The sequence below is a fragment of the Lycorma delicatula genome, chromosome 10 (assembly GCF_047948215.1).
Source record: "Lycorma delicatula isolate Av1 chromosome 10, ASM4794821v1, whole genome shotgun sequence".
NCBI lineage: Eukaryota > Metazoa > Arthropoda > Insecta > Hemiptera > Fulgoridae > Lycorma > Lycorma delicatula.
Window position 1 is genome coordinate 105,318,121 of NC_134464.1, and position 11,815 is coordinate 105,329,935.

At 32.9% G+C, this 11,815-nt stretch overlaps 1 protein-coding gene across 1 annotated transcript in view; it reads right to left on the minus strand.

Annotated features, from left to right (window-relative positions):
• The window catches only part of LOC142330934 (uncharacterized), a 45,561-nt gene extending 33,948 nt beyond the window's left edge, over positions 1-11,613 (minus strand). Inside the window, exons 1-2 of the mRNA XM_075376400.1 lie at positions 11,464-11,613; positions 27-519 (exon numbers count right to left, since the gene is read on the minus strand). Of these exons, the coding sequence (XP_075232515.1) occupies positions 27-519; positions 11,464-11,613 (643 nt within the window). The remainder of the gene's footprint in view (positions 1-26; positions 520-11,463) is intronic.
• Positions 11,614-11,815: the final 202 nt, after the last annotated feature.

Genomic DNA, 11,815 nt, shown 5'->3' on the forward strand with positions numbered 1-11,815 from the left:
GTTATCATTATTGAAATTCTTATAACCGTAATCCGGTTGAGTCGGGTAAATTCTATTACTAAATCTTCTTTGAATTCTAGTACCCCATACAGGTTCCGAATGATTTCTTAGATAATATTCACCGTTTTGTTTTTGTAATATATAATAACCTAATGATTTTGGATCGTGTCTACCATCAATAAAGTAATCTTTAACGATTGAATTTCGATTCATTTTTAAGCTTTCGACTGGAAATAACTGCGTTCTTGCTGTACGTTGACTAATATCAGCTTTTAAATCTGATTGTGTTGAAGTTGTTGTTGTTCCCATGGTTGTTGCTGTATTGATAGTATATGTCGTTTTTTCTACTGGAATTTTAGTAACTTCTTTTACGATTCCATTAAAAATACTTATATTATCTACATTTATATTTGTATTATTTTCAAATAAAATATCCTGTCTATGTCTTTTTAATTGTAAAACTGGTGCTAATTTTGTATTTGAAGCATTTGTTGATACATCCAATAGGGAAAGTCCTACCTGAAAAAAATAAAAAAAAAAATAATAGAAAATTTGACAAAATAATTTGGGTTTTTAGATTTTCTTTTTTTTTTGTTTAAAGATTTCAGTTTTAAGTTATCAAATATTTTGATTTAAATGGTTAATTATATTTAAATTTAATTTAATTAAAACTAAAATCTTAAAATTAAAAAATTAATTAATCGTAGTTATATTATCTTTCTTCGTATATATTTTTTTAATTTTATTACTTCCTGCTGGTCTCATCAGTTATAATTTAAATATTTCATTTGTCAATACATTCAAATAATTTTTAAATAATTATTAGAATATTTTGCTTTATTCATAATGTTATAACACATTTAATTTAAGAAGTAAAAAAAAAAGTTGAAAACAAAGTTTGTAATACCTTCTGGAATTGGCTATTTATTCGTATACGTAGAGTGGAAAAATAATTATATATGGAAAAAGTTACCCAAGATTTCTTTTATGGGGTGGGGGTAATTAAGATGTAGCTTTATTATAAAATTATCATTACATGTTTAAATAGACCAAAAAAACTAAAAACGTTCGAAAAATTCCTTTCGGCTCGCCGGAAGGCGGAGGTAGATTTCACCGGTGCTAAGTAGTGGATAAACATGTGAAAAAAATTTCTCATCTTTAGCATGCAACAAGCCCCATCTTCTTACAATTCCACCATCATTTTGGTCATCCCTTGCCGACGGTTGATCATACCAAAATTTGTTTCAGACAAAACTTTTAGGTAATGTTTAGGAAACTAACGACCACTTTAAACCGATTCGATAATATGCCTAGTAAGGGAGGTATGATTTTTTTTTTATCATCAAAACCCCACTTTTTCCACCCCCTGGGCCAATGGTTGGTGATATCAAAAAACTTTACTTAGATAAGTTTTAGGCCCTTATCTAAAAAATAGTAGGAACTTTAAAAAAATTCCACATTTTACCTAATAAAAAAGTTATAACGATATTTTTTTTTCGAAAAAGCCCCCATTTCCACTCCACGGTCCGATTTTGCCCAATAACGAACTCGACTGAGATTTTGGGTCGTTATATCTTATGTATCAATTTGAAAGTGATTGGCGCAAAATTACGGCAGTTATCGTCCACAAGAAAGTGAAATATATATATATCAACTTTTCAATTGACGGTGATTTTGGGATCTGGGAGAGGTGAAACGCGAAGATATGTCGAAATTTTCCGGAAGTCGAATCATAGTACCCATTACAATAGGTGGCATGAAATCTATCTAAAAATCGATATTTTATTTATTTCTGTTCCTCACATCCGGAATTACAATCAAAGAAATATTTTTGATTTTTCTACGTTTACTTATGTTAAATGAAAGAAACTAAAAAATTCAACTAAAAAATGAACTACTAATTAAAGGTTACCTAAGATCTTCATTTTTGAGATGGGAATGAATTATGATGGAATTCTGTTGAAATATTATTACTAAAAGTTTATTATTTAAAATTTTAAATAAACCAATAAATTTTAGAAAATTAAAAAAATCGATATTTTTAAACTTTAATCGGTTTTCCCACCCCAAACTTGCCAGCAAGTGGTTTTTTTTTTTGATCTCTTGCACTATTACTATGACTAAAAAATATGCTATAAATAAGAAGATGGGTTTTTTTTAATTTTGTGAGTAGAGGAAGAATTTTGGGGCAATTTTTTTTAACTGGTAAGATAAACGTGCACGCTTACGCATAGACTGGGTAGCTTTATATAAAGTGAAGTTATTTTTGCAAAATTTTGAGATAATTGGCAGAAAACTAACTATCCCATCTCCTGGACATATTGACCCCAAACTTTTACAAACAATTTTCCCTATATGAGTCTCGTACCAAATTTCATCAAAACGATTTATACAGTTTAAAATTAAATAAATAATTTTTTTTTTAAATAATGATTAAAATTTTATCTGTCGCTCCAACAAAATTTAATATCAAAAAATCCAAAAATAAACCAAAAAAAAAAATAAAAATTAAAGGTTATTATGCTTCAAACACGCCAAAACACACGTAAATTACCTTTTTTGTTGTTTTTTGGAGATTCTGAGTCATGAAACATTAATAAATGCAAAAAAAAATCCATACCTCATTTTTTTGACTCGTTACCATACGTTCCTTATTGCAGCATAGCTCTATATGATGCTAAGAAAGTAAAAATAGTTCTAAATAATTATGAACACTATTATAAATATTAAAACAATTTATTTACAATAATGGAAATTTCACTTTTTCCTTTCGTCCACCAGGGGGCGCTGCAATAGATATGTTCTCTAAAACGGCGGGGCCGGTTTTGATGCGGTTTTTTTAATTACATAGGTATCACCTCAGAGAAGATTCTAGATTAGTTTTACGGTTATAAACCGCCAGAGAGCGCTGCGGAAGATATGTTTCTTCAAATTTTTGATGAAATTTATTTATATAGCTAAAATTTTTATAGAAATCGTTAATTTTTTTTATGAAAAATATTAAAGAGAATTATAAAATATCAAATTTTATTATTAATTAACTTATATTTGCTTGTGGATAAAGGAATGGTATTTTTAATAGACCATAGATAAATTATTGAAATAAAATTTAAAAGAAATTATTTAAGTGATTAACAGATAATAATTGATTTTTCTTTTTTAAATACAGAGCGTTTCATAATGTTCTTAGGAGTTACAAAAATTCAGTACATAAAAGGTATTTTACTTACCTACATGAAAGTTGTACGAGGGGATGTAGGGACTCGAACAGTTTTTTGTAAATCTATAAATGTTCAATATGTGCTCCTCTGGTGACACGGCACACATCAACACGAAAGTCTAGCTCTTGCCAAACTCGTTCTAACATGTCATTTTCGATAGAGGTGATTGCATTGATTATGCGATCCTTTAGCTCAGCGATATCGTGCGGCGTTAGTGGGATAAACACCTTATCTTTCACGTATCCCCAGAGAAAGAAATCACATGGCGTGAGGGGTCTGGTGATCTTGATGGCCACAGCATAATGTGTTGGTCTTCTTCAGACGCACGTCCTATCCAGCGCCGAGGTAATGTTGTGTTAAGGTGCTGTCGAACCACGTTATGAAAACGGGCAGGACAACCATCTTGCTGGAAAATGAATGAAGTCGTTGAGTAGCTGAGGCAGAAGCCATAATTGTAATATCCAGGTATATCATGCCGGTTACTGTCAATTCTATAAAAAAGAACGGCCCATACACTGCCTCACGAGAGATTGCACAAAAATCGTTTACTTTCGGAGAATCCCGAATGTGTTCCACATAAGCGTGTGGGTTTTCAGTTCCCCAAACTCGCACGTTATGACGGTTTACTTTGCCGCTAATCTGGAAAGTAGCTTCATCGCTGAAAATTATCTTGTTTACAAAACCTTGATCTAACAACATCTTTTCCTGTAACTGTAAACAAAAATCGAGCCTACGTGTTTTATCTCCATCAGAAAGACGCTAGATTAATTGAAGACGATACGGTTTGCATAATAAACGTTTACGGTGAACTCTCCGAACTGTTGTTTTCGGAATTCCTAATTCTCTGCCTGCAGCCGCAGTCGATTTTGACGGGCTGCGAATGAAACTTGCCCGCACACGTTCGACATTGACTTCTGAGGTTGATGGACGACCGGTTGATTTTCGCTTGCACAAGCAACCGGTTTCACTGAATTGTTTATACCGTGCACGATTTGAATTGTCACTTGGTGGCTCCTTATGAAATTTCAACCGAAACGCACGTTGCACAGAAATTACTGGCTTTGACAAGTGAAATTCTAACACACAAAACGACTTCTCGCTTCCCGTGACAGCCATTTTCTCTACTGTCGACGCCTAGCGAGAAAATGGTTTACTAACTGCATAGCATATACGTACTCTTTCGTACAGTTACTTGTTTTATTCTTATGAGTGAAATAGTTTTTTGTTAATGAGTTTTCGAAACTCCGAAGAACATTATGAAACAACCTGTATACGTTATTTCATAATAAAATGTTTACTATACCACAGGATAATATAGATATTTTTGTTTTTCATTTGAAGTATAACAAGAATAAAATTTCAAAATACCAAGGAAAACAAACAGAATAATTACATTTTAAATGAAATTATTTTTTAAATATAATTCAACCAAAATAATTTTCAAAATGTAATAATTTATATGCCAATACATTTTCCTGATGTTCCACATAAAATTGTAATTTCTTTGATTATCATTATAAATGTAAAATTATGAACTAATTTCTGAACAGTCCATTAGTGATTTAAAAAACTCCATTGATCATTATTTCACAACATATTTTCTGTTACCGTAAACAATTTCATTTCACTGCTACAATTTTTCTTTAAAAAAATAATTTTTTAATAAAACGATAAAACAGAATTAAGACATAAAAAATATACCTTTTTTTTATTACATATTAAATTAGCCTACATATTACATTTAAATTTTTTACCGTATGAAAAACGGAAAATGCATTCTAAAAATTATATTGTTTAACTTCTTATTATATTCACTCCTTTTTCTCAAACTGAACATTTTCCAAATAACAGTTTTCCATTTAACCACCATTAATCCAAATAAAACGGTTATCTAAGTTACGAACGATTATTTTTATCTGCTATATTCGTTCTGATAAGAAAATGTGTAAAGAAATGTTAAAATAACCATTGTTATGATGGGGATGAAGTGATAATAAAAAATTTATTTTAAAATAACTGGTATTTTAACTGCTAAAAGAAAAATAAATTCTTTAACGACCATGAAATAATTTAAATAATGGAATACTACTGTGGCTGCTGTGGAATCTCGCTTATAAGGTGATAAAACCACGTAACATTTTCTAGTGAAAGGTTAATTGTACATCGCTGTTGGCACGAAATATTTAATTAAATTTATTTTTACACATGACGGAACGGAGACGGTATATACGTTTGACGTAATAGGTTTTGTGCGTGTGTGTGTGTGTGTGTGTGTGTGTGTGTGCGTGTCTGCTACCATTTTCCTCAAAAACTACTGGACCGATTTCGATGCGGTTTTTTTAATTACATAGATATCACCTCGGAGAAGAATCTAGATTAGTTTTACGGTTATAAGCCACCAGAGAGCGCTGCAGTAGATATGTTTCTTCAAAACGGCTTTTGAATGATTCTTAATCTTTCTAACTCCAGCAAGGCTACATAATTGAGTTTTATTAAATAATTTGAGCTGGTAAAGTGTACTAAACTGTCATCATCAGCTTATAAACGTCCCACTGTTGTGCACAGGCCTATAACCTTTAAAAAGTAATAAAAAATAAAATTTAAATTTAAAAAATACAACGAAAAAGCCTTAAATAATTAAATAATCGTTTTTTTACCTTATAATCCACTGTAATATTGTGATATTGCTTTCAAGACAATAAAATTTAAGTTTTTATTCTTGGGACCCCCAAGAGTTGAAACCATTGTAGGGTTCCTGGCGAGGGTTCTTCTGGAGAAGGATCGGCGGTCTCGGGGATGAGGAACAGCCATCTGCGGAACAGCCGTTCGTACGTGCTTGCACGAGTGGGCAGTAGCGATGAGGCACGAGGACCCTCGCACACCCGAGGGAAAAAGACCGAGTCCCGACGGGGGATGCCTCACTCGGGGTGTTCCCCTAGAGGGTACCGCCATAAAGACCGAGTCCCAGGTCCCGGAATGGGAACCCAGGAACGGCATAGCCGGGCCTGGTGGATCCTACTCTGGGGGTTTGAGGCGGGCGTAAACTAAGATCCGACCGGCGGGCCTAGACGTGGAGGCCCGTTAGAATAACGAAAACTCCCCTGGGCTGTGTAATATTTAACTGCATAATCCGGCTCGGAGAAGAAGAAAAAAAAAATACAACTTATCTATGTAGTCTACGAGTCACGCACGACGGTCAATCAAAATCTTTAATTTTATTGCCTTAAAAACAATATCGCAATGTCACAGAGGCTTTTAAAATAAAATTACAGTTATGTAATTACTTCAGGTTTTTAAGGTTTTACGTCGTAGGTTATTTAAATTTTATTTTTTATTATATATATATATATATATATCAATTCATAAGTAATGGAACATTTATTTGATGTTTTTTTATAAGAAAATCTTTATTTATCATTTTATCAAACCGAATATATAGATTATTTTTAACTTTTACAAATAAATATATCTGACCAAAACGGTTGGAGTTTCTTACGAGTATTCCAAAAGTGTCCAAATATATCATGCAGCTTTTTGTATTCAGGGCCTGTAGAAAGCCACGTTCCTTGTTTCTGATGTGTTCTCTAGTACGCAAATGTTATTTCTTTACAGTAACCAATGATTATTAAACTTTTGCTTAAAAAACTTCAAAAACTTCCACTTTGAATACGAGAAAATATTAGTTATTAGGTAATTATTAACCATATTAATTTTCTTGAGAGTTTTATACGAAAAAAAAGTCAAGTGAAGTCAAAAATTAATTCATAGTGTTCTCTCATTGGGTCACGTCCTGTCATGGCTGCTGGTCTCCACCTTGTTTTATCCTTTGCTAACCTCTTTGTTTCTACATATTTTCCCTTTTCCATAATCTCATCCATCATATGAAATCTATTCCTTTCCTTCCATTTACGAAGCCTTCTATGGTATCCACTAATAAACATCTTCTTTTCATACAATGTCCTAGCCAATTCCTTTTCCTATATTCAATCACATTTAACATTTCCTGTTTTCTCCGATTCTTCTTCATACTTATTTATTTGTTACATGGTCATGCCATCCATAATTTATCATTCTGCGCCACAAACGCATCTCAAAAGCCTCAATTCATTTTCTGTCTGCTTTTTTCATCGTCCATAATATTAGTTATTAGATAACTAATATTATGGACGATGATAGAGTATCACAGATAGAGTATCACCTCCATAGAGTATCACAGTCCAAATAAAACATTTTCATTATTCTCTTCCTTAACGCTAAGTTTAACTTTCACACAGCAGTCTTCCCTTCTTATTAAATGCTTGCTTATTTCTTGATATTCTTGTTTTAATTTTTACTGTGGAAGTAAGGTCGGTCTTTAGTTATAAACCTCCCTGAGTTCTTAAATTTCTTCACCTGCTCTAAAATTCATTTCCTATGTTAATCTCAATTCTCTCTTATCTTTTCCACCTAGTACCATATATTTTGTCTACTTTCTATTGATCCTCATACCTTGACTTTCGCAAGCTTCTTTTAAGTTATTAAGTATTTCATTTAGTTTACTTGCGCTGTCCACTAGTACCGCCATGCCATCAGCAAAACGTATACATTTTATTCTTCTTCCTTCTATTTTTATTCCTCTTCCCATTTAGACTTTTCCCATTTTGGTTAAGAAAAAGGGTAAAACTTGTACTTTTCTTAAATTTTTCTCAGATTATAGAAGGAAAATTTAAATAACTGAATTAAATTGTATACGTTAAAAAAATGTGTTTGTAAAATTTTTTATTGAATTTATGATTATTCAATTTACTTATAATTACTATAATTATGATTATTCTTATGATTACTTTATTGTATTTATGAGCATTCAAGAGAGATTCTTAAGCTTTAACTCATTGATAAGGTGTAATACAACTAGTTAAGTCAAGGTCATTGATGGATTCACTAAAACTACTTAACTAATAAAATTATTTGTACTAATAATATAATACATCATTATCACCAATTAGGGATGAATCATTTTATAAAATATTCTCCTAGATAAGAATTTTGAAACCAGTTGTAGTGTTTCATTTCTTTCCCCGTTTCGGCTAATTATGGATCAAGTTTAACAATTTGCGTAGCTCCCTTTTCCTTCCTTTCCACCAATACTTTTTAAATCACTCAATCACCTAGTTTTGTAATTCTTCTGTTTCTAAGTTTTTTGTTTTGGAGCTTAATTTTCGTATAAAACCTTTATTTTGAGATTTCTTTTAATTTTTACTTGATTAATTTCCAATTTTGTATATCCTAAATTTTTATTTCTGTTTTAAGTACTTCTTAAATTCATCACAATATACGTTTTTTTTTTCTATGTAGAACAGAGAAATCTTTGAGCAAATTTTATTATGATTCATTGTTAAATTGTGGCTTATGAAAATCAATCTCTATTAAGCATTATTTCCTTTAATTTCTACTATAGAATTTTTAATGAGATCAAAGTTTACATGTATATTAAGTATGACTTTTATACAGGACCAAATACTTTTCTTAAAATATCTTTTCTTTCTTTTGGATTTCTTTTAAAAAGCCCGTGTTGATCATTGTTAAACATTTTTCACTGAAACGCTTCTAAACGAAAGATTGTATTTAAAATGCCTTAATTTTGTATTCATAGGGATTGGTTTGCTTGGAATTTCTCCCACCACCACCCCATTCGGTCGCCCTAAAGCATAAGACCGAGTGTCTGTGCCACAAACGGCTACTGAGCCTCGAAAAAGTTTAGCGACCGGTGTCCTAACTAGCTTCTAGAGCTAACCTAAAAGCGTGAGCGGAATAAGGGTGGTACCACACACCACTCACTTACGTGAGTACACCGCCCACTTGTCACATGTCACTAAAATGGGTAGGCGTACCCCGTCAACTACTAAAACATATATGACTATCAATAATTAAATTTATCTCGCCAAAGATCAATTCGCTGCCACGCCTAAGCCGCTGAATGCCAGCAAGTACCTGTCCACCATTAAAACGCTTGGAGCCTTAATCTGGCTGGGAGCCAGCCATATTTGTCGGTTAGCTTCCTACAGCAGCGCGGTAGGAGTCTTTTCCTTTAGGTAAACTATTGATGTCGGTTGAACAAAGCAACCGCTTCAAGGAACTCCCACACAGTTATGGTTTTCGCCACATTGACTCGCCGCTTGTGAGTGGCTAATTTTCCCCTTGACCTCTGTTCTAGGGTGACCGGATTTCTGGCACCCCCAAGAGCTGGGCAGTCAAGCAACATGTGTTCGTTCGACTGGACCTCCCCGCAGACGACCGCTCATCAGCTACCAGGTGAAACCGAAACAAATATTGGTTTAAATTTACATGGTTGAGCACTTGGGCTTCCGTTGCCCTTAGAAACAAACGAGAGGCATATCATACCCTCAGATAAATCTATACCTGTACAAATACCTATACCCTGTATAAATCTATACAAGGACCTTCCTTTGGTCGTGGAGTGGGATTCTTGCTGCCATGCTTCCATCCCGAGGTTGCAACCCTTCGCAGGCGGGAGATGGGCAACTATTCGAAATTTAGAACCGGTACATTGAGATCACCGTTCCGATACACGTATCCCAAATATACCGGCGCAGGGAGGCCGATGTGGTACCTCGGCCTCACAGCGTCTTCGCAATTTCCAGATGGCCGTCCGAACTTTCACTACTAAATCGATTGGGAGAGCCTTTCCCAATACAGTGGCAGCCTCATAGGAGGTTGTTTTAAAAACACCAGTGCATACAATTAAGACGCTGCGCTGAGCACTCCTTAAACTTTGAATAAGTTCTCAATTTCTTTCCAACCTTTGCGCCCAACCGACGCAGAATAAGAGGTCATACTTTCGAAGACACCTCGGTACACCATGTACAAATGACGGCCCGACAGCCCGTAATCCTTTCGTATTCATAGGAATATATATTTGCTGTACATATTTTTTGTAATAGAATAATTAATTCCATTCGCACAATTTCTTAGAGGCTATTTTCTTTATTGGCCATTCTATTCTGTAAATTATCAGAGATATTTAAATCGTTCTACTTTTTCTATTATTCATATCTTTTTTTTAAAAACAGAAATTTTAAACTGAACTTATTTTAGGCGTATACGAGTTTGTCATATATTGTGGTTTTTGAAAAGATATTTGTAATCCTGTTCTTTCTAATGTTTCTTGTATATATTTATTTGTCTTTTTGTCATTTTTTTTCCACTATAACCCAACCCTTGTTCTATCGAATAAGGCATTTTAGGAAAATACAACTGCAAAGAATAAAGAAAAATGTTATACTGTAATGAAGCATAGATTGTTTACAACTAGTAACAATAGACGAGAGTAGTAACACACGCAACCAGTAGTGGAAGTAATATTAACAGTTTTAAAAGTGATCACATATAACTGCAGTTCGAGCAGGCTTGGTTCGATTTTAAGTTATTCCCCGGTAGTAGGTGAACCTTTAAGCTGGATTTATTTTTATATAACTATAATATTCTGTTTTCAAAAATATCTACCAACAGGTACAAGACTGTGTTGCAATCAGCACTTGTTTTGTTGGTATGAGAATAGTATTTTTGGTGTTTAAAGACTCAATCAAGTAATAATTTGAGTGTATAGTCTAATTGAAGTTAGATATAGGAAGAGTTTTTGTGTGAAAACTTCGGTGTTAGGCGTGGGGATTGCGATTACTCGAATCGATTAATTTGATAGTTGAGGTTTGTAACTTATAATAAGTGGTCGCGGTTGGTAAAGGTCAAACGAATGCGGTAGTAGGTTGTGCCGAGGCATTGCATCGGTCGCATCCTGACAGAAGCCAAACTGATGTCTGTGATGTGTTATCAAGTTTAGAGGATTTAAAAAAGATGATCTTCGGTAATGCTCATCAGGACTAGGAATGGAGGGGGTGGTGTGGCGACCGGGATCGTCACAAGGCGACTCCCTACGGGGGGCAGTACTTGTCTATAAGAATTTGAAAAGACAGTTAGATAATTCAAAACAAAAAATCTATTTTTTATAAATAAAAAACATATAAAATTATTTGTTTATTGTTTTTTTTTTTTTTATAAAATTTAAAAAAATAATAAAAATTATGAATAGTCTTCAATATAATGTTTTCATTAGAAACAACAGCGGATTTTCATTGGAAAATGTTTACAGTACTTATTTTTAGTACAAAATCTATAGAGAAGGAAATGAAATTACAATCTTACTAATCTAAACAAGTTTAAATTAATATAGGTTAAAATAACTCACCACTAATGTAACACCAGTTATAACAGCAGTTAAAAAACATGCTCTAGTTTGTTTATTTGGTTTTAATTCCATTTTCTCAGGCGTTCTGGATCGATATATTCCAAACATTTGGCAAGCATTCCGCCTTGTAGTAATTCCATTTGACGCCATTATCCATCATTTATTGTATATCTGTAAATAAAATAATAATATTACGTTATGGTTTTTTTTCTTACTTTTGCAAAATCAAGGGAAGGATACGAAAAAGCTTTTCACTAATAATTTTCGTTAAGATAGATTTCGGTAAGGGAAATTTTGCTACGGTTCTAGAGAAATTTTATTCCTCTTAATTTTTGGTTCAATTTTATAATTA